At 30.1% G+C, this 22210-nt stretch overlaps 1 protein-coding gene across 2 annotated transcripts in view; it reads left to right on the top strand.

Moving 5' to 3' along the window:
• Nucleotides 1–17494: 17494 nt before the first annotated feature.
• LOC142325113 (annexin B9-like) overlaps nucleotides 17495–22210 on the top strand; it is a 33794-nt gene continuing 29078 nt past the window's right edge. For both annotated transcript variants that reach the window (XR_012756489.1, XM_075366466.1), the window contains exon 1: nucleotides 17495–17746. Coding sequence is in view for 1 of the 2 variants with exons in the window: in XM_075366466.1 (XP_075222581.1) it covers nucleotides 17723–17746 (24 nt within the window). In the remaining variant the exon portion in view is untranslated. The remainder of the gene's footprint in view (nucleotides 17747–22210) is intronic.

Below are 22210 nucleotides of genomic sequence, written 5' to 3' on the forward strand. Positions count from 1 at the left end.
GAATCAGTAGGTTACAGCTCATAAGTAGTATTGCATACCGCTCCTTATTTGATAATAATAATTTTAATACAATGTGACATTTTAATAATAATTTTGATACAGTGTGACTTTTTTTGTTAATATATTAACGCTTTTATTTACAAATTTATCATTTGTGAGCTACTGCCAAGGCTTTGAAATATTAATTTACTTAATGAAGACAACTCCCTACTCCGCCATGGAGCAAGCCTCTCTCGACTAGAACTGCAGGAATTGAATTTTTGGCGGTGTCAATAAAGGCCGCTGACAGACTCACTGCCAGCTCTTCCAAATCCAGAACCTCCAGACTCCAATCCAAAACTTGAAGCCTGACCGAAAGAAAATCAACAAATTTTTCCATTCTGCATGCCTGTGCAGAAAACAATCCTACTGAACCCAAATGTTACATCAGTAGCACTCACTCAAACCATCAGCAACTTTATAAAGAACCAATCTATAATCGCTTGAGCAATCATCCTTTCAGTTACAAATGTTGACAGAGAATGCCTACCAACAGTAACGTAGAAGTTCGTTCCTCCAAACAACCGTCGCCCATCTACATTACCTGCATAGGTGGACTACTCCCCAGGTACATTAAATACCTGAAGACCATGCTGGACTAAAAAGCCCTGTACTAATTCACCGCCATCATCGGTGAAATCGGTATGCCACAAAAGTGACTAGCGGTCACTTCCGCACCAATAAGGATCGGACTAGTACCAGAGAATCGAAGGATATTAGAAAAACAGTGGTACCTAAGAAAAATAATAAAAAAGAACCTTTTTCGCTGTTTTTTAATCTAATTCAACTTTAACTCATAAACGCACAATAAAACTAAAAAAACACCACCGGCTAATAACTAATCTTTTCTCATTGTTGTCGAATAGTTTGAGAAATTTTTGGGTGAAGGGTTTTTTGATTACCAGAAAATAATAGTTATTTCAAACTTGATTTTATGTTTAAAAATAAAAAAATGAATATCTTTTATATATTTTTTTAAATAAAAATAAGACAATTCGTCAATCATTGACGAGTAAATACTTAGTCGTCAGGTGTGTCAAACTCATTTCTGCCGCCGGCAATTTTGTGTGATGGTATGATTTTCACGAGCAATATAAAATTTTCTTAAATATTATATTTTGATTCATGATTCAGTAATATAAGTAGAATAATTAAAACTCACACATAAATAGCATTTAAATCTTTATTCAGATTTACAGAATACCAGTAATTAGAATTTAGTATGTATAACTGTTATATTAATTTTATTTAAAAATTTAGTAATCAATGAATTTATGAAAATAATTGATTTGTTTTCTCGGAAACCTGCCAGTGTTTACCTCCTACTGTTCCCAGTCATTGAATCCTGATATTTTTCAATATCAGGATTCAATGACTGGGAACATACAATTTTCAGTATGTCGGAAAGATCTGTCAGGCTCGATCTATACGCCGTTTTGTTTAACTTCATACATGAGAATAAGTACATAAAATTGCCCCAAAAATAGCACATAATTTGGACAGGAAATACTTAATCTCTGGGTTTTTTCATCTAAATATGAATATATTTTTGAAATTCCTAATTGTCGACATATGTCCTTTCAAAACTGAATCATTTTGGAAATAAATTTAATTCCAGTTGAATCAAAGTGGAGCTTATTCGATTTCATATGAAAAAGTCAAACGATAAGAGGAAACATATCTTGTAATTCTTTAAAATCATTAAAATTTTAATCGAATTCTTTTTTGTTTTCCTCAATATTGTGAGGATAGAGCAATTTTGATTTTGCGTGTTTAACTGCTTACACATAGAAAAGTGGGTCAAAATATCTTTTTAAATGATTTTTAAACATTGTTAGTTTTTGTACAAAACTTGCTATTGATATTATTGAGTTGGCAAATATCAATTAAAAATGGCAATCCTTAACTCACAAAGCATTTTTTTTTATAATCTATACATTTTCATTTAAAGAAAAACTGTTATTTCCTTCAAAAGCATGTAGAACTATTTAAAACTATTTGACATTATAACCATCGAATTTCTGTTTAATAGGATGATTGTCGAATTCAGATTCTAAATTTTTAAGAAAATAATTAAATTGCCGATAAAGTAAATTGCTCGCTCGAATAAAGTTGATTGTTTTTCTTACGATTTTCAATGCATCCTTTTTAATATTTTTAAGCACAGAACTTGTTAATGAATAAGGCAGTGGAAAACCGTAGCTTTCGGTTTGTCTGGGTATTCAGCTTGTAATTTTATTATCAATTTTGACATAAATCCTTTATTTTCACCTGTCATTGATTTAGCACTGTCGGTTTTTACAGACACAAGTCTGTGAAGTGGAAGTTTCACTTTTCTAAAACGCTCCCACAGCGTAGTTCCAAAAAGAGAGATAACTTCCAATAATTCTTCGGTAATTCTGATATTATCAACCACGAAAAAATGTAGCAATTTGAGCAACATCTTGTGTATAGTATATCTATACTTTCATCAATTTCAAATGAAAAGAACAAGACTTTTATAGATATATCCTGTAGTTGTGAACTGATGTTATCTGCCACTTCACTAATTGTCTCTACCACTGCATTTCTTGATAATAAAATATCGCGAAATGATTGCAGCTTTTCTGAATAGACGACTTCAACTCCTATCATACATACTTTTATTATTGAACCATCCGTGAAAGATTTTGATGTTTTGCTAACAAATAGCTTATTTCATAGTTTGCTCGTACTGCTGATTCATTAGTTTTCTTGGATTTTGTAAATACTTGTTGCTGAATGTGAACTGATTTCTTCATTGTTTTTAATTTTTCTTCTTTTATTTTTCCTTCGAAACCGGAATATTACAAATTGTGATTAGAGTTAATGTTGTATTATTTAGCCACGCTAATAGTTTCCTTACAAATTAAGTACGTAATTTTACTTTCACTTCCACCGAAAAACGGTTCAACTCTCACCTTTCTTAAATATTTCTTCCGCCATTAATTTTTTTTTTTACGTGTTGAAAGTAACATTTTCTAAACAAATTCTACGGTTGAAATTAAAACGATTGGTACATTATATTTGTTAAAAGTTAGGTAACAAACCCAACACAACAGATAGCGAAAAAGAAACTAGTATAAATTAAGAATCTTCTAGATAAAATTATAATAAAGGCTGCATTTGCAACTTAGTCACCAGTGCATCATAGAACATGACATAGCAGGGTCACGACTTGCGCAGAGAAAACATGACTCATTGTAGAGTTGTGTACTGTCGCAGTGAAGCTTGGACTATGACGGGTATAGTGTATGTAATATCTGAAGGTGGGTCCGTATTACGCTATTGCATCCCCACCACTAACTTCACTCAGCCACTTCTCGCACCAGCAGCCAAAGTAGTATATTCCAAAGGTCACATCAATTAATTTGCAATGACTTTCACCATATATGTGAAAAATAACGTCACTATTATAGTAACGAAAATATTCTGGTAATTTGTCACTACAAATAAAATTCTTTATGCCTAATATTTTGTTCAAGATGTATATGAAGTAATTAATTTATTTATATCTTGAAAATATTTGGTTTTTTTTTCAAGTATGTTAAACGGATTTTGCTATAAATAAACAGTAAGAAAAATACAAAAATATATAAAATAAGTTTTTTATTTATTATAGGCTATGATATGATTTTCCTTGGCGTGGCGTTGTTATTTACGAAAATTATTTCTAAGCGGAAGTACGCACCAATAACTAATATTCTTTTGAGTTTTGTAGGCCTAAAATACAAAATAAAATTATTAAATTGTACAAAAAAATTCATAAATAAATAAAATGTTAAAGAAACGTGTGTAAAAGTAATAGAATTATAATCATTATTAAATTTATTATAAAAGAAAGATTATAAGAACTACATAGATACTTTATTAAGTTCGTACTATAATAAACGTAAGATTAGTTTAATTAATTAAAATGTAATCGTATTATATTTTATAAACATAAAATGATTTCATAGAAAATAATTTATATATATCTCAAATAATAAGTACAGTAGAATAAATAAATAAGAGATGGAATAAATAATAATTAAACGACAAATTTAAATAAATAATAGCAAAAATAAATGAATATGAAAGAATAAGCAATAATAAAAAAGTAATAATAAACACAAGTCAGTATCGTTTGGAGGTCTTACTTTTGTGGCAACCAGTAGCACGTGTTCCGCATGCCTGGTTATAGGAGTTGATTAGAGAAGGCAAGTAAAGGCAGCTTGTCCCTACAAAAACTAAAGGCGGGTCCTAGGGAGTACCCGCCTAACTGAAAATATTCAGCTTAGTTTTCACGCGCAGAAGCAAATAGCTTTTTTGTAAATACAACATATTATTTTATGTTACTGGATGACATTATGGAACACTTTTAAATATTTTATAAATCTGCTGTTTATACTTTATAAATTAAAACATAGTTAGTATAATCTATCATGAGTTTAATTATTGAAACCTTTAACGAGTAACCTTTGCTAGAATCATATCAAGAAACAATATAGCTGTACTGTTTGTTATATGCTCATACTTTTCAAACACAGCCAGGCCAATGTAAAATTACATAATTACTTATAAGCCCACGTCATTTAGTGCTTGAGTATAATCCAATCAATTAGTTGATTCTGTAAGAGCATTTGTACAAATTACGTTTCTTTTCATTCGAGTTTTGATTGTGAAAAATAATCACATTTTATAATCGGTTGTGTATTTTTAGTGTTTTATTATTATGAGTGAACTTAAGTCTACCGTAAAAAACAAAAAAACTAAAACGACAGGCCCAGAAAATAATAAATATGTGAATGAATTTATGAAACAAGAAGGTGATCGATTTCCGAAGTCGAAAAGTAAGATAAACATCCGATTTAAATTAAAAAATGTGAAGAAAAAACAGCAGCTGCGTGTGGGGTGTTGCAATCCCAAATCCAATGTGTGAAAAGAAAAAAGCGGTTGCTAGAAAAATTCGGCGAGGACTTCTTTCTCTACTCCAATAAAAAAATACAAACTCCGAGAAATGTCTGCAACGGGACTAGATGATTTTGACAAGCGTGTGGTGAGATGGACTACAAAGGAAATTCATGAACAACTGCCGATGCTCAATAACAAAATGTTAGCGCTTAAAGATGCCATTGGTTATTCAGGAAAATAGACGAGTTTGAGAAAAATAATAAAAGAATTGGGCTTTAGGTGAAGAAAAACTGAATGTTACAGGAAGGTTCTCACTGAGCGACATCACATAAAGTTTAAGCGTATTCAGTATCTGACTGCGGTAAGAAAATTTAGAACCGAAAGTAGACTGATAGATAGTATACCTCGACGAGTCGTATATATTTTCTTACACTACAAATAAATCTTGGTGTAGTGATTCAGGTGACGGGCTGAAAGTTCCTATTTAAAAAGGCAGCAGACTTATTATAGCGTACGCCAGAGGAAAAATGGGGTTTATACCAAACGCCTTACTAACTTGGCAAGCAAGTTTAAAAGTGGCGATTACAGAGGTCAAATGAAAGCGGAAAATTACTTAAAATGGACAGAAGAGATGTTAATTCCAAACCTTCTCCATAATTCTGAGATCATTCCTGACAACGCACCCTGTCACAATGCCGTTTTAGAAAAATCACTAAATTCCAATCCAAGAAAAGAAAATATGATAAAGTTATTGCAGCAGCATTCTGTTCCTCATTATTCCTTGATGCTGAAACCGCAGTCGTACGAATTGGTAAAATCAAACAGGGAAAGGTTTACTGTCTATATGTTTGACGAAATTTTACAAAATAAAAGGGTGTGACGTTTTCCGACAACCTTCATACCACCCGGATTTAAATCCTATCGAGATGGTTTAGTCACAAGTTAAAGGATACGTAGCAAGTCATAACGTAATTTTTGATGTCAAAGACGTTCAATGGCTATGTGAAAATATAGTGGCCGACATGAATGAAAAAAATTGGTTTATTGTGATAAAGTTAAGGAAACGGAAGCTGAATATAAGACAAGAACACATTATTGACAATACTATGGAATCATTTATTATTTTTCTTTAAAAAACTAGCAGTGATGATTCTGATGATAATAATAATCACAGGATTTCTAATACTTCTTGCGAAGTGGATGGCGTTCACCCTCTTTAATTAAAATTGTTTCTAACATTTAAAAATAATTAATTTCCTATTATTTAGTGTATTTAGTCGTTATCTTGCATTAACGTCTGAATATCTGTTTGAACATGAAATGTAACACTAGCACTCAATGAAGGCAATACATTTTTATTTGCATGTTATACCATTTTATGTGTAGACCTATACATCATCAGTAAAAATTTAATATTGTTATACGTCTGCTTCATTTATGTTACATAAACAAGAGAAATTGATGTCATAAAAAAAATTTCAAAGAAGGGATATGTTGAATCACAGATGTGCAAGTTAAGGAAGAATCTAATGAATTCTTTGAATGAATTTGAAAAAGCAGCATCAGTATCATTTCAAAGTATTGTTAAATGATTCCTGGGCAAAAAGAAGGCTGAAAACTATGTAAAACTATAAAGTCAACTTCATGAACTGAAATTGATAGTAATTGAAAAAAAACCTTTTTACTGCGATTTTCAAGGAGACTCCAGTATTTTAATTTTGAAGCCAGTATCTCTACATTTTAGAAAAATTATACAAACCAGATGATTAAGTCTCATATTAATATAAACATTGGCTATTACAAATCACAAGTATTAATTTAGTCTTAACAGAGAAAATAAATCGTTTTAATAACTTTCATTTTTTCCGAGTGGCAATTATAAAAAAAAATGAAGCCCTTAGGACAAAATTTGAAATATTGCTATTCAGTGTCAAAAAATACAAAAGAATACGCCATAATTGTCTGTGTAACAAAATTCTCGTAGATCACTGTATTCGGGCAGTCATATTCTAGTTTCCGATAAAAATATTTATTAATGTACACGCTTTTCATCAAGTTATGAATTTTCGCCGCAGCAATGAATTCTATGTGAATTTGTAATGCGATTCAGTTAGTACCGGTTTTCTAAAGTCATTAAATGATTCAATTCTGTTTGTAGTAGTAAGTTTATGATAAGGAAATTTATCATCGGTAGGTTGGTCTGTACGTAGTTTTCAAGAGCAAATCATGTTTATAAATGTCGACTATCTGATCGATTTACTATTCTTAGAAATACATTATTACGAAATTATACTCGTACATTCATTTATGACACCACAACATTGAGAACAGGTCACAGAACGAGGAGCTATTAATAACTGGATACGTATATTTTACGTCATGTCGTAAAATAATCTGACTATTCATGCATTCAGTTATAATTATGCATACATATATCTCTTAACTGTAACGCTGATAATAATGTGAACAGGTTTAATAGTTAATTGTGGTTGTTCGGTTTTTATATAAGAAAATGTAAGTGTAAATTCTATCGTTCTCTGATAACAGGAAAATTATGATTTTATAAGTTAATAAACAGAAGTTTCGGTAACAAATACGAGCAAAATATATTATACTAATTAAATATGTAGATGAAATAAATTTTAAAAATTATACCTTTTTCGAACTTCTTCCACATTGAAATACCGTTTTTGTAAGGTTAAAGTATTAGTAACTGAATATTATAAAACTTACATAATTAATTTCAAACACTGTACGCCCAAGAATGTTTTTGCTATTCTGCTTTTATCGTTGCGACATACGTTTTTGTTAAAACAGGACATGCTCAGCTCAGCTCGGCTTTTTCATAGCAAGCTAATTTTTTGGTTTTTTTTTATTATATCCAGTTTAGAATGCAGAAATCCGGTCTCCCACGCTGTAAACAGTTCTTCTAGAAAGGTAGAAACGCGTACACAATTTAGTATATTATAAGTGAATGGAATTTTTTTATGAGAATTGATAGCTTCTGTATTATGTTTTTTTATATGAGTGTTCATAATTTCTCATTACATGAAACGAAGGGAAATAAAAACGATGTTATAAATCAAAATTGGCATTTTATGTTACTTCTCACAGACAGTAATTATGATATTACAACAATATTACTATTATTTTATAGTGCCCATGTTACTATACAATACACTTCATTTTTATTTAAGTAGTAGTTGTTTTATACAATGCATATTAAAGAATGCAACCAAAATAGAATCATAAAAATAGATGGCTTAGAATCAAAATAGAATAGATGGCTTTTATAAGAACAGTAATTTTTAATTTATTATTAAATAACTTGAAGTATGAATAATAATGATTGATGGTTATGCTTACCGCCTTAGAGGTCCAGTAGAAAGTTACCTTCGCAAGTCAATCCTTCCCTGCCAGCATTTTTGTTTGTCAATACTTACATTCCACTTTGATATAATTTGTTGAAATTTTCTTCTTTCTCTTACTCTCCTCAATTTACAGTGCGGGCGAAAATATCCTTTACATGTTATTAGCATAGTACAGTTAGATATGTAGATAAACATTGTTATGAATACAAAAAATAGTATATTTTAACATTTATGTCTGGTTAACATTAACATTTATCGTGAATAACATTGTTAAAAACGTTCAAGGTTCATTTATCGGTTTGGAAACAGTTCATTTAGCTGTGTGCGGACACACAGCAAAATGTGGTGGAGCGCCGTCTTGTTAAAGCGTAACGATGTCAGCTACTCCTCTTGCCGTTAATTCTGGAAGCAACCACGTTTTAATCATATAGCTGTGCCGGTTTACAGAACCATCAAAGAAATACGGTCCAAGCAGATGGTCTGCCGTTACCCCTGCCCAAATCGTAACATGCGGCGGATTGCACTCGATTTCCTCATAAAAGTGCGGATTGTCTTTTGCCCAAAAAAAAGACGTTACAATTTCGTGAGCTACGATAAATCGCACACTTGTCGGAGAACATAAAGTTTTTTTGATCGTTTGCATCTGGGAAGCGTGCAAGCAGCATTTCAGATGCATGCACACATTGTTCTAAGTTACGATCGCTCAACTCATTCACTGAGAATGGGCAAAAACATGAAACATTTAAGTCTTTCCGCATGTGGTCTCGCGTAGTCGACTGTGGGATGCCTAATTCTGCAGATCGCTTACGGGGGGTTGATTTCATCGGCGATCGTTCAATTGATTCCCCCAAAGCAACACAAGTTTCGGTGTAGTCGTAGACCTTCCGTTACGTGGTAACTCGAGAATACTTCCCGCCGCAAAGGCTTTCTTCTCCCATGCGAATAACGTTGGTCGTGATGGTGGCAGCGGTTTTCCAAATCGTACAGCGAAGTCCCTCAAAATGTCTGTCACTGTCTTCTTTGTGTTGTGACTTTCGTGAACCCACACAGAAGCCACCAAACGCTCCTCGATAGTGAAAGTACTTGTATCGGCCACGGTTTAACTGGAGACTGTCACGTTCTTCACACACTAACCGAAGTGACATGCGCAGGACTCAGTTTATGGCGAGAAATAATTATAAAGAGTCAATCTGCTCAACAATAGTAAAAAATATACCGTTTTTTGTATTGTTTTGTATTCATAACAATGTTTATCTACATGTCTAACTGTGTTATGCTATTAACATGTAAAGGGAATTTTCACCCACACTGTACTGTACTTTTTAGAGCCTACATCGGTATATATTTCATTTTTATCCAGTGTCAGTTTCTATTTTTGTTTTTTATTATTTTAATTATTTTTCTCTATTGCCTCTAACTTCTTTATTCCTTATTTTATCTATTCATTTTACTCTTTTTTTTTTCTTATTCTCATTTCTAACGCTTCTGTTTTTTCAGATTCGATGTATCTGCTCTATATTTAGGCAAACATTTATCAAACTATTCCTCAAATCTTTAACCAAATGTCCAAACATCGCTATTTTTCCATGCAAAAAGGCTTGTTTTGCCGCTGCAATTCTCATTTAAGTTCCGTGATTACAATTTTAATCTTTGTCCAGACATTTTTTATAATCACTTATTCTCTCTCTTGTGTTGTCTTCTTGTATTCTTATTTCCTAAGACCGTGCTTTAATTTTTTTATGTTTATCCTCATTCCATAAACACACACATCTTCCCTAAGTCCTCTATTATTTCTTTTGTTTTGATTTTATTTTCCGTTAATAACACCTTGTTTTTGACAAAATATATACATTTGATTCTTTTTCTAACATCAGCCATCTTATTTTAATTTATATATTTACAAGCAAATCTCTCAAGATAGAACAAGCAGCATTCTGGTCACACTTCTCGATCTATTTACTTTCCTCAGTTATTTTATTACCGAATGGTACATTTACTTTTTAGTTCATAAAAAAATTCTTTATGAATCTTCTTTTTTTCGATCTACGTCTTTCTCTTTTAAGATCTCTAAGATGATAATACGGATGAATTCACTCTGCCTATGGTCTTTTCAAGTTCTACGACTATCATAAATTTCTTTTGTATAAACCTTTCTTCTATTACTGTTAGCAAACCGATGGAATCTCTAGTACCTTATCTTTTCTAAATCCGATTATCTTTTTGCTATTTGGACTGTCCAACTTACGGTAAAATCAACGGTTCAATAGTTTAAACGGTATTAATCCTGCAATGCAGCTTTTTCACTGCAGTGCGTAACAGTGGGCTTCTTTACTAATAAATTCGATCGCTACGTAAAATAAAATTGAATGTATTTTACTTTTTCTTTTTAAGTTTTATTTTCATTTTTATACACAAATTTTGGTTTGCTTCTTAAAGAAGAAACGGTGAAATTCGTATGACCTCAATTTATTCATTTGTTTCAAGTTTTAAAGTTGTAATACATCAGAGGATAATCATAAAAACTGTAATAGAATTTGTAAAATATGAAACTTCTTTTGGAAAATCTTAATTGCCATTTATAACGTGTGAAAATAAGATAAAATAAAATTATTATCGTGTCAAAGTAAGCATGTAGTCACACATAAAAATGTTGTATTTCATTTGCGAGAATATACATATCTCTTATTCTTATTTAAAACTAGATTAAGTTAATGGAATGATTTTTTTTTACATCTGATATGGACACCACATGACTACCTTTTACGACTATTAAATTAGATATACATTTTTTTTTTAAATAAAAAGTACATACAATTTTATTTCATTAATAACTTATTAAATTCTTATTTATTGAATTTTTTTTTTTACAATCAGAGATTAATAATTATTAGTAAATCAAATATGAATTTTATTTATACAATTAACATTATTACAATTGATATTAACATTACAATTGGTATTTACAATTTTATTTATTACAATTGGTATTTACATTAACTGTAAATAATTAACTTTTAACATCATTTTCCGTATATGTTAATGATGAATTAAATAGGACGATGAAGTGTATCGAACGAGTACTGCAATTGAACTTTATTCGACGAGAATCTACTTAGAACTGAATAATTATTCTGTACACGGTACAGAATGCAGCTGCATTGCATTCCATCATACGGCAGATTTCTAATTTTTTTTCTTCTCGAATAGCCATCTAGAGGGCACACTTAATCAACTTTTTAGCTCATTCTTCTTTCATTTTTCTAGAGTGGTGTTCTTTGTCTTCGTGAGTCCATTTTCTCCCTCTTCTACAAGTGAGTTTTTTCCTCTCCTGAAACTCTTAATTCCTGTATTGTTTTTCTGAATGTTGCTCTGTCTTTTAAAATGTCTGAGTCTATTGAATTGTTTACTAGATTGTCTATTTCTTTAAGCCAGGTTATCTTGTTCCTGTGAGTGTTTAGTAGGGTGAAGATCTGTTTTGTTAGTCTGTTGTCCATTCTGTATATGTGTCCATAAAATTGCAGTTTTCTTTTCCTGATTACATCTGTTATTTTTTCTATTTTGGAATATAGCTCTTGGTTTGATCTTTGTTTATAATCTAGTCCTGTGTTGTTTTTTGGGCCTAATATTTTCCGTAAGATTCTTCTCTCTATTTTCTCTGTTCTCTCTACGTCCTGTACTTTATGTAGTTTCAGTGTTTCTGCCGCATATAGTACTTCTGGTCTAACTACCGTTTGGTAGTCTTTGGTAGTCTAACTACCGTTTGGTGTTTCAGGAAAGGGATTACTTGTAGATATTGTTCGTTTCTCGGTGTATATGTCGTTCTTGTGAGGGTCTATTTTTCAGTCGCTCTGCACTTAACTTTAATGTAGATAAAATTAAACAGAAATTCGAGAATAAATAAATAAAATTAAACAGAAATTAAACTAGAAAATCTAAAAAAATACTATTCTAATTAAAAATTTTCAACTAATATTCAATAATCAAACGTTCCACCAACTCTACATACATACATGATGAAAGTAACATGTTACTTTCATCATGCATACATATTTAATAATGCCTATTAAATTACATATACACATTTTTAAAAGTACATAAAATTTTTTTTCACTAATAACTACTGATTTTTTTCATTTTTGTTTTTTTTATTGTTATTACTGAATAATTATTTATTGTAAAAATTTGTTTACAATCACGGGTTAATAATATTAATAAATCACTACATTTAATTTAAAAAAAAAAAAATGTTAAAAAATAAAAAAGGAGATGAAGTCTGATTCGAGCCGATGTGCCTTCCTCTTTTAGAACCAAATATTTCATTAATTTAAATTTCATTTGATTATTAGTCTGGAACCAATGAAATTTAGTACAACTTATGATATATCGTTGAAAATCTCTCAATGAGGGCTTATTACTGCAGTTTAGAAAAAGACCAAAATACAAATTTCTTTTGGATTTTGGGCTTTTTTGGAGACTTTTGGTTCAGTCGATTGCAATTAAATGGGGAGGTGCACAACTAGATGTTACAAGAGTCCTAAACATAAAATGTTAACATACTACGGCTAATCGTTTTTGAGTTATGCGAGATACATACGTACGTACGTACGTAGTACATACATACATTCGTACAGACGTCACGCTGAAACTAGTCAAAATGGATATTTCCATTGAAATCTGAAAACAGACATTTTTCCCGATCACAATACTTCCTTTACTTCGTACAAGGAAATATCAAATTAATTTTACTTTTATAAATTCTGCTAAAACGTTAAAATATTCTTAATTAATTTTTTCTTAGAGCTAAAAATCTATTTGATATTGATATAATAGTATATTTTACAATCTTTAATAAACCAATGATTTAAAATATTCTGTTAATACTTTTTGCAACTTTAAGATATTAAATATAAATATACACTAGTGATTGTCTGTGGGCGAATTAACCGGTTTGCAGTTTAAGCTATACCACATACACCTCTGTAGAAACTGCAAGCAAAATGGCTAGGCCCAGAGATCAAAACCCGTTTAATTTCAAATAACAACTCCTTTATTATAGGCAATGAATAAAATATATGTCCGGAACGTAACAAAATTATTATCATTCTACGTATTTGTAGGCAAAAAAAAAAAAAATAATTATAAAAATGAAATTTTTTTTGAAATTGAGAAGTTACACTAGATAATAGTTTACAATTTTCTCTGGCATACATATTTATATTAAACAAAAATTAGATGAATTATAACTTTTATTTTACGACAGAAGTAAACCTAATTATAGCCTCTATCCTGTATAGTTGTGTGATCTTGGCCGGTCATATTCATTATTTTAGCTTTCGTTTAAAGTTCATTTCTAACCGAATTAATAGTTTTAATTACTGTAAACCAAGCCTGTAGGAAGAATAAATTATATTTCTAAAAATATAATTATAATTTGAATATGTGTTTGTATTTGATAAAATGTTGAAAATATCAGCAAACACAGCCTTGCTCTTAACTACAGTAACGATTTGGGATTTCAATTATTCTCAGATCTGTAACGTTATCCAGTAAACACCAATACAATTTTGAATGTATAGTTCAAAGTAACCAAGTGATAGACGACCTCCTGATATCCAATTATACACAAGATAAACTCTTTGAGATATGTTAATGTTTCTGATTTATATAATGTTAATTACATTATAATCTGCATTTTAATGTATTTATTTACATTCTCATTCACGATATAGTTTATAAATAATGTAGAAAATTTGATTCGATTCGCTATGGAGTCTCGAGTCAGATAATTTTACGAACTGTTAACCTATATCCTTACTAAATTGAAACAGGACAACTCGTTTGATAAACAAGAAGTAATACATAATCTGATACATTACAATATCTGCTCAGTCTTTCTTCTGTAACGCAAGTAATGTATTCGAGATACACTAGACGATAGACAAGATTTTCTATTTAGAGTAGCTATCTCTCAGATTATTAGTGATGCACATTGTACACCCTTGTAGTGAACAGAGGTGTAATTTATAGGGCTACATATCATTTACATTTCGGATGGACTGGAATACTACATTATATCAGATTGACATACTGATAATGACTTATTGAGGAACAGGAAATCACTTCACTTCTAAAGTTTTCCGATTAAACCTGGCATGGTATTTTATTATTCCTGAAATGGCTATGCCTTTTCAAGATATGTCAGTATGTATTATCTACCCGCGGAATAATATGAATGTACGTCGAAGATAAATCGTGTGCATATTATATTTTTCAGAACCAAAATAGTTATCCTTTTATTCTAGATCTACTTTATGCACTTAATTCAACATTTCAGTCCTGAACAATAATTTTATTCTTTTAAAGTATGGGTAGATTTTTAATAAACTTTCAAAATTGATCATTGTGGGAAAATTAGGAAAGCCTTCTCTTATAATATATAGGTTTTTTTTATTTAGATCTAAGAATGAGTTTAGAAAAAAAAAATTGAAATAAAGTTCTTTTAATGTAATATAATCCTACAATTTTAGGTAGATTTCATAAGAAAGCTACCTATTGTAATGGGTACAATGATTCGACTTATGTCGGAAAATTTCGATATACCTTCGCGTTTCACATTCCACAGACCCCAAAAACCACTGTCAGTTCAAAAGTTTATATATATATATATATATATTTCACTTTCTTGTAAATACGATAACTGCCGTAATTTTGCGCCAATCACTTTCAAATTGATATATAAAATATAACGATCCAAAATCTCAGTCGAGTACGTTAATGGGCAAAATCGGACCATGAAGCGGAAATGGGGGGATTTTTCGAAAAAACAAAATATCGCTATAACTTTCTTAATAAGTAAAATATCGAATTCGTTTAAAGTTCCTACTATTCTCTAGATAAGGGCCTAAAATTTTTATAGGTAAATTTTTTTGATATCACAACCCATTGGCCGAGGGGTTTGAAAAAATGGGGTTTCGAAGACAAAAAAGTCACACCTCCCTTAATAGGCACAGTATCGAATCGGTTTAAAGTGGTCGTTAGTCCTCTTAACGTTACCTAAAACTTTTGTCTGAAACAAGTTTTGGTGTGACCAACCCTTACGGCAAAGGATGACCAAAATGTTGCTGAAATTGTAAGAAGACCGTAAGAAGGACGTATGCTAAACATGTAAAACTTTTTTCACATGCGACCATTGTCGTATCGAGTAAATTTGAGTTTTTTTTTTTAACTTTAAGGTGGAAATATTTTTTATCCTTTACTTAGCATCGGCGAAATCTACCTCCGCCTTCCGCCGTGCCGAAAGGGATTTTTATTATTAGATGTATTTTTTGTTGTTTTTGTTCTGTGAGCTTCACTTCACAACCTGAAAATTCTTTAATAAACCAGTTTCTGAACTTATTTTATACATACATCTTACTGTTGTAGTTTTCATAATTCCAATGCGGTTTATATTCGCTTCAGAGTCTTTTATTAAAAGAAAGGTTCTTAGAACAATATTTTTGGGTTTATTTTTTTATCTTTAATGATGTAATTCAAAGAAATTTAAATGAAAGGCTTAGACAGAAAAATAGATCTTCGTTCATTTTTTATTATTTTGAGAAAAACTGAAGCAGTAGGTAAAGGATCGGAGCTAATCTTAATGCCAGTTGAGTGCAGATGAAAAATCACCTCTTCGAATTTTGTTCCATGAAAATTGTTGGGACAATCACCAATTTATAAATGTACTCATATTAAATGGGAAGCCAACAAAAACAACCAATAATCTATTTTATCATAAAATGTTTTGTGAAATTTTGAAACTTTGGAATATAAAGAAAAAGTTTCCTTATGAGTTTTGCGTGTGTTTTTTTTTTTAATTCGTGGTCGTATCAAAATATTGCTTAAAAGTTTAGATATACTATAAAGTTTTAACCCTCCTCCCATTGGTTCATATTAGTCATATCTTGCAAACCCCCTTTCCCTGTAGTTTAGGATATTTTTTATGGGTGGTTCGTTTTATGTATAAACTATTTTCATGTTTTTTAACGGATTTCCAAAAAAATTGGAAATCTGTATTGTTCCCGGTCATGTTTATATAAATTTATATAAGATTTTTTGACCGTTCTACCGGACGTAAATCTAAACTGATTTTGACGAAATTTGGTGGGGTAATGTAAACGTATTGGGAATAGAATTCTACTGATTTTCAAGCGAATTGGTTCAGAGGAACCGGAGTTAGAGGCAAAAAACTGAACTTTTGATATGTTTTTAAGGTTAACTAAAACTAGAAATCCGTCCTTCTGATACACTTACTGACAGAGTTTTTTTTAACATTTTCAATGTTCTTCTGCGTTAACGGAATTAAAAATAGTTTCTTCCTCGTTTAATATAGTTTAAATTTATGGGAAATAGTTTATAAGCAAAAAGAGAAGGAGGAGGGTGGGTTCAGAAGTAATTTGAACATTAGGTATTTGAATTATTAATCTGTAGCTGAAATAGTAAGTATATTTTTAATTATTTCAATTTATTGATTTTTTTTATCTATACTGGGCACAGAATCGTTAAATTTGTGTACGTGTGAATGCATTCTGTTTGAGTGTGTGTTTGATGTACTAGTACTTATAAGTTTCTGAAAGATGGGTAGAATAATGTATCTGTAGGATCCCCGTTAATGATCAAATAATATAAAAGAATTTTTTTCATTATTTATTACAAGCCATTCAGTCATTGATTAATCATTAAAATTTTTTTTCTATAGATATCAATATTTTTACTACTTGGATATCGTCTCATTATTAAAAAATTTATACGAGTATACTGTTTGCTGTAGCGCATGTTTTTAGAACTGTAAGCCGTTTAATATTCAGTTTAAAGTAACAATTTTCACTATCATGTTATTATTTACCGCCACAAATTCACCGTTCGAGTAGACGCGACGCCTTGGTTACATTTACTGAATAAAAAGGGCGTTTACAATGTTGCACCAGTCAATGATTAGTACTAGTGTGATTCAGTTATGGCCTCTCGTGACTTAATATTGCAACAACGTAAAGAAGAACAAGAATGAGAGAGTTAAATGAAGAAATAATCTATGTTAGAAAGAAACAGATAAATTTCAAGGGGAATAGAAGGGAAACGGAAGATAACCTTGGTCATTGGACCGTGCCGCCATAGCAGCGCTGCATTCATACTGTGAGTAAAGTAATGACTTCACCGCTATGGTATGCGATGATGTGCAGTGCTGAGAACTGAAATCGAGTTCCTGCTAATACTTGTAAAGCTCATGCTCACAAGTTGACTACTCTTCGTTCAGATTTATTCACGACTGAACTGCTTCAGCGAACAGTCTTTGAATACTACTCGTCGGTGCCGTTTGGATTAAAATTGTGAATTTGTTTCTTCAGTTTTTGTAATTGAATATCATCATGAGTGCATACTATCCAGCTCAGGTAAATTTATCTATAAATTTTGTTGTTATGTCTATTTATTAAATTGCGTTGATTAAAAAAAAAAACTGATTCTATTAGAATACATAAATTTAATGGTCGCCGCATAGATAATACACAATATAAAAAATTTATATTTCGATTAATCATAATTTATTCCGAAGAAATTCACATATTTCCTATTAGAGTGATATATATATATCATCATACTGATGTAACACTTAAGTAAATAAATATTAATGAAAATATGTATTAACATACATCTGTTTATTATTTTATATCAAAATATATTTTTGCTTGTTTCTACTTCTAAGTACAAACTAAAAATTAATTACTGGAACAGAAATTGGTGATTTTGGCGTTTAAATCTAACTCATTAGGTTAAATTAATAATAATCTTACAATTTTTTACATCATCCAATTTTGACTTATTTTTTCTTAATAGTAAATTCTAAGTCTGCTCTTAATTAATACTAAAGTAGATGTGTACTAACATTACAAGGATAGGCTATAATTTCCGTTTCTTAAAAAAAAAATATATATACAGTATATAAATTTTTATTAGTGAAATTTTGGGTTTCTGTAGAGTAAATTTATTTTTACTTTTTTAGATTTATTTAATTTATTCGCATTATTGAAACAAAAAAAGTTTTTGAAAAATGCTTTATGGTTACTTTCTTTAAATGGTATTTTTTAAATTATATTATTTTGTTATGGAAACTGCTTTATTCCTGTACATAAGTTTGAAATTCCAGTAACTAACGCTTTACTTTAATCTTATTAATATATCAATATATATTATCCATTTAAATATACTCATTACTACAAAATCCGCTTCTTTTAAATTAAAACAATTATTTTAAAGGTTTCAAAAGTTGATATAAATTAGTGACCAATTGGCCGGATGGACAACTTATCATCCTGTCCAGGAATACTTACTTATATTCATACTTTGCAAAGATAAAACTATTTGAACTTTAGATCATCTCTTTTCCTGTAATTAGAAAATAAATTAGTATGTTGTAATCCATCTAACAGTTTTCAAAAACTTTGTTATGTTTTTCTTCTTAACCTCATTTTTCAGTTTTTTCTTCAACTCATTCCATGCTTATAGTCAGAATTCATACGCTTGATCCAATGACTGATTTAAAAAGTGGGAGAGTACGTTCTATTAAAGAATAGTTTTTAATAAGAAATTATTTAGATTAGAATTTAAGTACATCTTTAAATTAGTTTATATCCAAGGCCAATTAATTGAAACAGTCGTTGCAGTAAAACAGGGAGTCGGCGTATCAAAAGATTAATGAATCTTATCGAATCATTACGAATCACTAACTTATCTGATGAGTTACGTAAAATAAACTTATTTTAAAAATGATTAACACGTGAATATTTTATTTATTATTTTAATTAAATTTCCCATTGAAAATGAAATCTGTATATTTTTAACTTTATTCAGAAAAATAGAAGTAGTTTTCTACTTTTAGACTTTCACAAAAAAAAACTCGTAATTGATTATTTTTATCACGAATAAATACTGTATAATAAAAATCATGGTAATTTTTTATGTCATATTTCAGTTTAAATTCCTCACGTATTATGTTCTTGTCATTTAGACGATTATAATTTTAACACAGTATTGCCATTAATTACATCATCAGACAAGGATTTATTTTATACGCTACGAAATTTATTTCTCATCAAAAAAAGAAATCATGGTAAATGTAATTGGATGTAAGCCTATTATTTACTGGAGAAAAGCTAAATTAATTAATCTTATAAAAAAAATTCCGGTATTCCCTTTTTAAGTAATAATCATTTAAAAAATTAAGTTATGTAATTCAACTGAGCGTGCGTAGTACACTATTTTTAGAAACTAGGTTAGAAAAACATAACATCGATTCCTCTTCACCGGAAACTGCGGGACAATGTGGCACCAATAAAAAAAAATTGTTGTTTCGGAAATTACATTGCAACAAATTGTTAAACAGTAAATTTATTTATGTTTTACATTTAACCCAGAATTTTAAATAGATTTCGTATAAAGTATCCTGTAACACATTCTTTTTAAATATTAGTTTGGCTAAAATAGTAACCTAATTAGTTTTGATGCCGTTGATGACCTTACAATTTAAAAATTTTAATATAATATAGCACTAATGTACTAATTAACCGAAATTGCCATTGTCATATTCGTATTTTTCAACTGTTTGTTTTATCAGTTCCAACAAAAAACAAAATTTAAGTCATTACTGTTGTAATGTTTGTAAATATAAGAAAAACTAATTTCTGTTTTAAAAAAGAAACATTCACGCTCCTTAATTCTGTTTGATCTTTTATCAGCTAAAAGGTTATAAAATTGACATTTATAGAAATATCTCAACTCTGACATTTGTATAGTAACAGGAAACTTAATGAAATGACGTAGCTTTAAAATTATTATGTATTTTATCATTTAATATCCGGTGTACTGTTATGCAACGTTACGTGAAGCGGTGAACATGAAAAAGTATGCATATAAAAAACAGCGGACCGGCATAATAATTATACTGTATTAAGCCAACAAAACGATTTTTATTTCGTTACCAATGGAGAATAATAATACATAGTTACGTTCCACAACTATAGTAATCACGAATCACAATTGTTTTTTTCTCATGAATAAAAACCGATTCGGAGATAGTCTGTACAACTCAACGCATATAAATACATGACCTACTATACGAGTCGTACAATAGAATACGTACATTGTAATATGGTATGCGTGGTTCTGCATGCTTACATGCGTATACCTTTTCTATAAAATTACGCAGCTACAAAACACCTTTTGATGTATAATTTTCATACATATTGAGCCAAACGCTTCATTGTAAACTCCATTCTCTGTTGTACGATGTAATTTCAATGACTTAATAGAACCTCATCGCAGTAAAAAAAACTTAGTAAATCCATTGAAAAAAATTACTAATGATGAATTTGCCCGTAAAATTATAAAAATGTATTTAATTAGGTTCTTAAAGTTATAGCCATCATTTTTTCATCTAAAGTTATAGCCATCATTTTTTCATCTATTGTACGTTAACAGAAAGCCAATTACAGATCAATGACCCCGGTAAACTTACAAAAGGCATTGTGCTTCTGTATGACAATGCAAGCCCACCGGGCTGCTCTAGTGGTTAACTCGTCATCGCAGACCTGCTGATTTCGAAGTTTTCTAAGGTTCAAATCCTAGTAAAGGTAGTTTTTTATACGGATTTGAATACAAGATCTTGATTACCGGTGTTCTTTGGTGGTTGGGTTTCAATTAACCACATGTCTCAGGAACGGTCGACCTGAGACTGTACAAGACTACACTTACATATACACTTACACATACATATCATCCTAATTCATCCTCTGAAGTAATATCTTACGGTGGTTCCGGAGGTTAAACAGAAAAAAGAGAGTAGATGTGTATGACACTGCAACATTTTGTTTGGCAAGCGCACGAAAGATCTAAAAAATTGAAGTTGGAGATGTAGGAACACTTCCTTACGGTCCTGACCTTATGCAATATGATTTCTCCGTATTTGGTTTGATAAAAGAGGCCCTTGCAAAGCGCTAATTTAACTCCAAATCTAAAATGCTGTCCGGGAATAGTTCTCATATGTTGGACGGAAATTATCCGAATTTAACATGGATAAACTTGTGTCACAATGTAATAAATATTTAAGCAAACTTGGTGATCATGTATCAACAACAGTAGATCTTCAATTGTTGTATTTTTAGATAAATTTTATTTTTAATTTAAATTTTAATTTTGTTCATAAATATTTCAGGTGCTACTTATCTATTTAAAAAAAAAAAAAAAATATATATATATATATATATATATATATATATATATAAATATTTAATCTACAATAGGTTTAATTTATGAGGGGTTTTTTAGTCTTATTTCCTTCCAGATATAGACAATTTAAAATCATGCATAAGAAATTTTTTTTATATAGATCCCTATATTACAAAGTAATAAATGATACCTTTTTATTTTTTGAAGATAATTTTTTAAAGTTAAAAAAGTAAAATATACTTATATAAATTACTCTAGGCCATATTTCACTATTACATAACATTATTTATACTAAATTGGATCATAAACTAAAAAAAAAAAAACTAGATACCTACCGTAAATTGTTATATGAGAACTGATTTTTAATTTTAATTGTAACTGAAATAATTTTTTTTAAACATTTTTCTATTTTAACTAACTTAATGAGAAGCCGGTTTTATTGTTATTTCACAAGAAAGAGCTATCTAATTGTAATGGGTACCATTAGAGTACCCATTGTATAGTATAGGTACCTATTGTAATGGGTACCATGATTCGACTTCCGGAAAATTTCGAAATATCTTCGTGTTTCTCATCCCCCAGACCCCAAAACCACTGTCAACTCAAAAGTTTATATATATATATATATTTTTTTT

The sequence above is a fragment of the Lycorma delicatula genome, chromosome 5, assembly GCF_047948215.1.
Source record: "Lycorma delicatula isolate Av1 chromosome 5, ASM4794821v1, whole genome shotgun sequence".
NCBI classification, from domain to species: domain Eukaryota; kingdom Metazoa; phylum Arthropoda; class Insecta; order Hemiptera; family Fulgoridae; genus Lycorma; species Lycorma delicatula.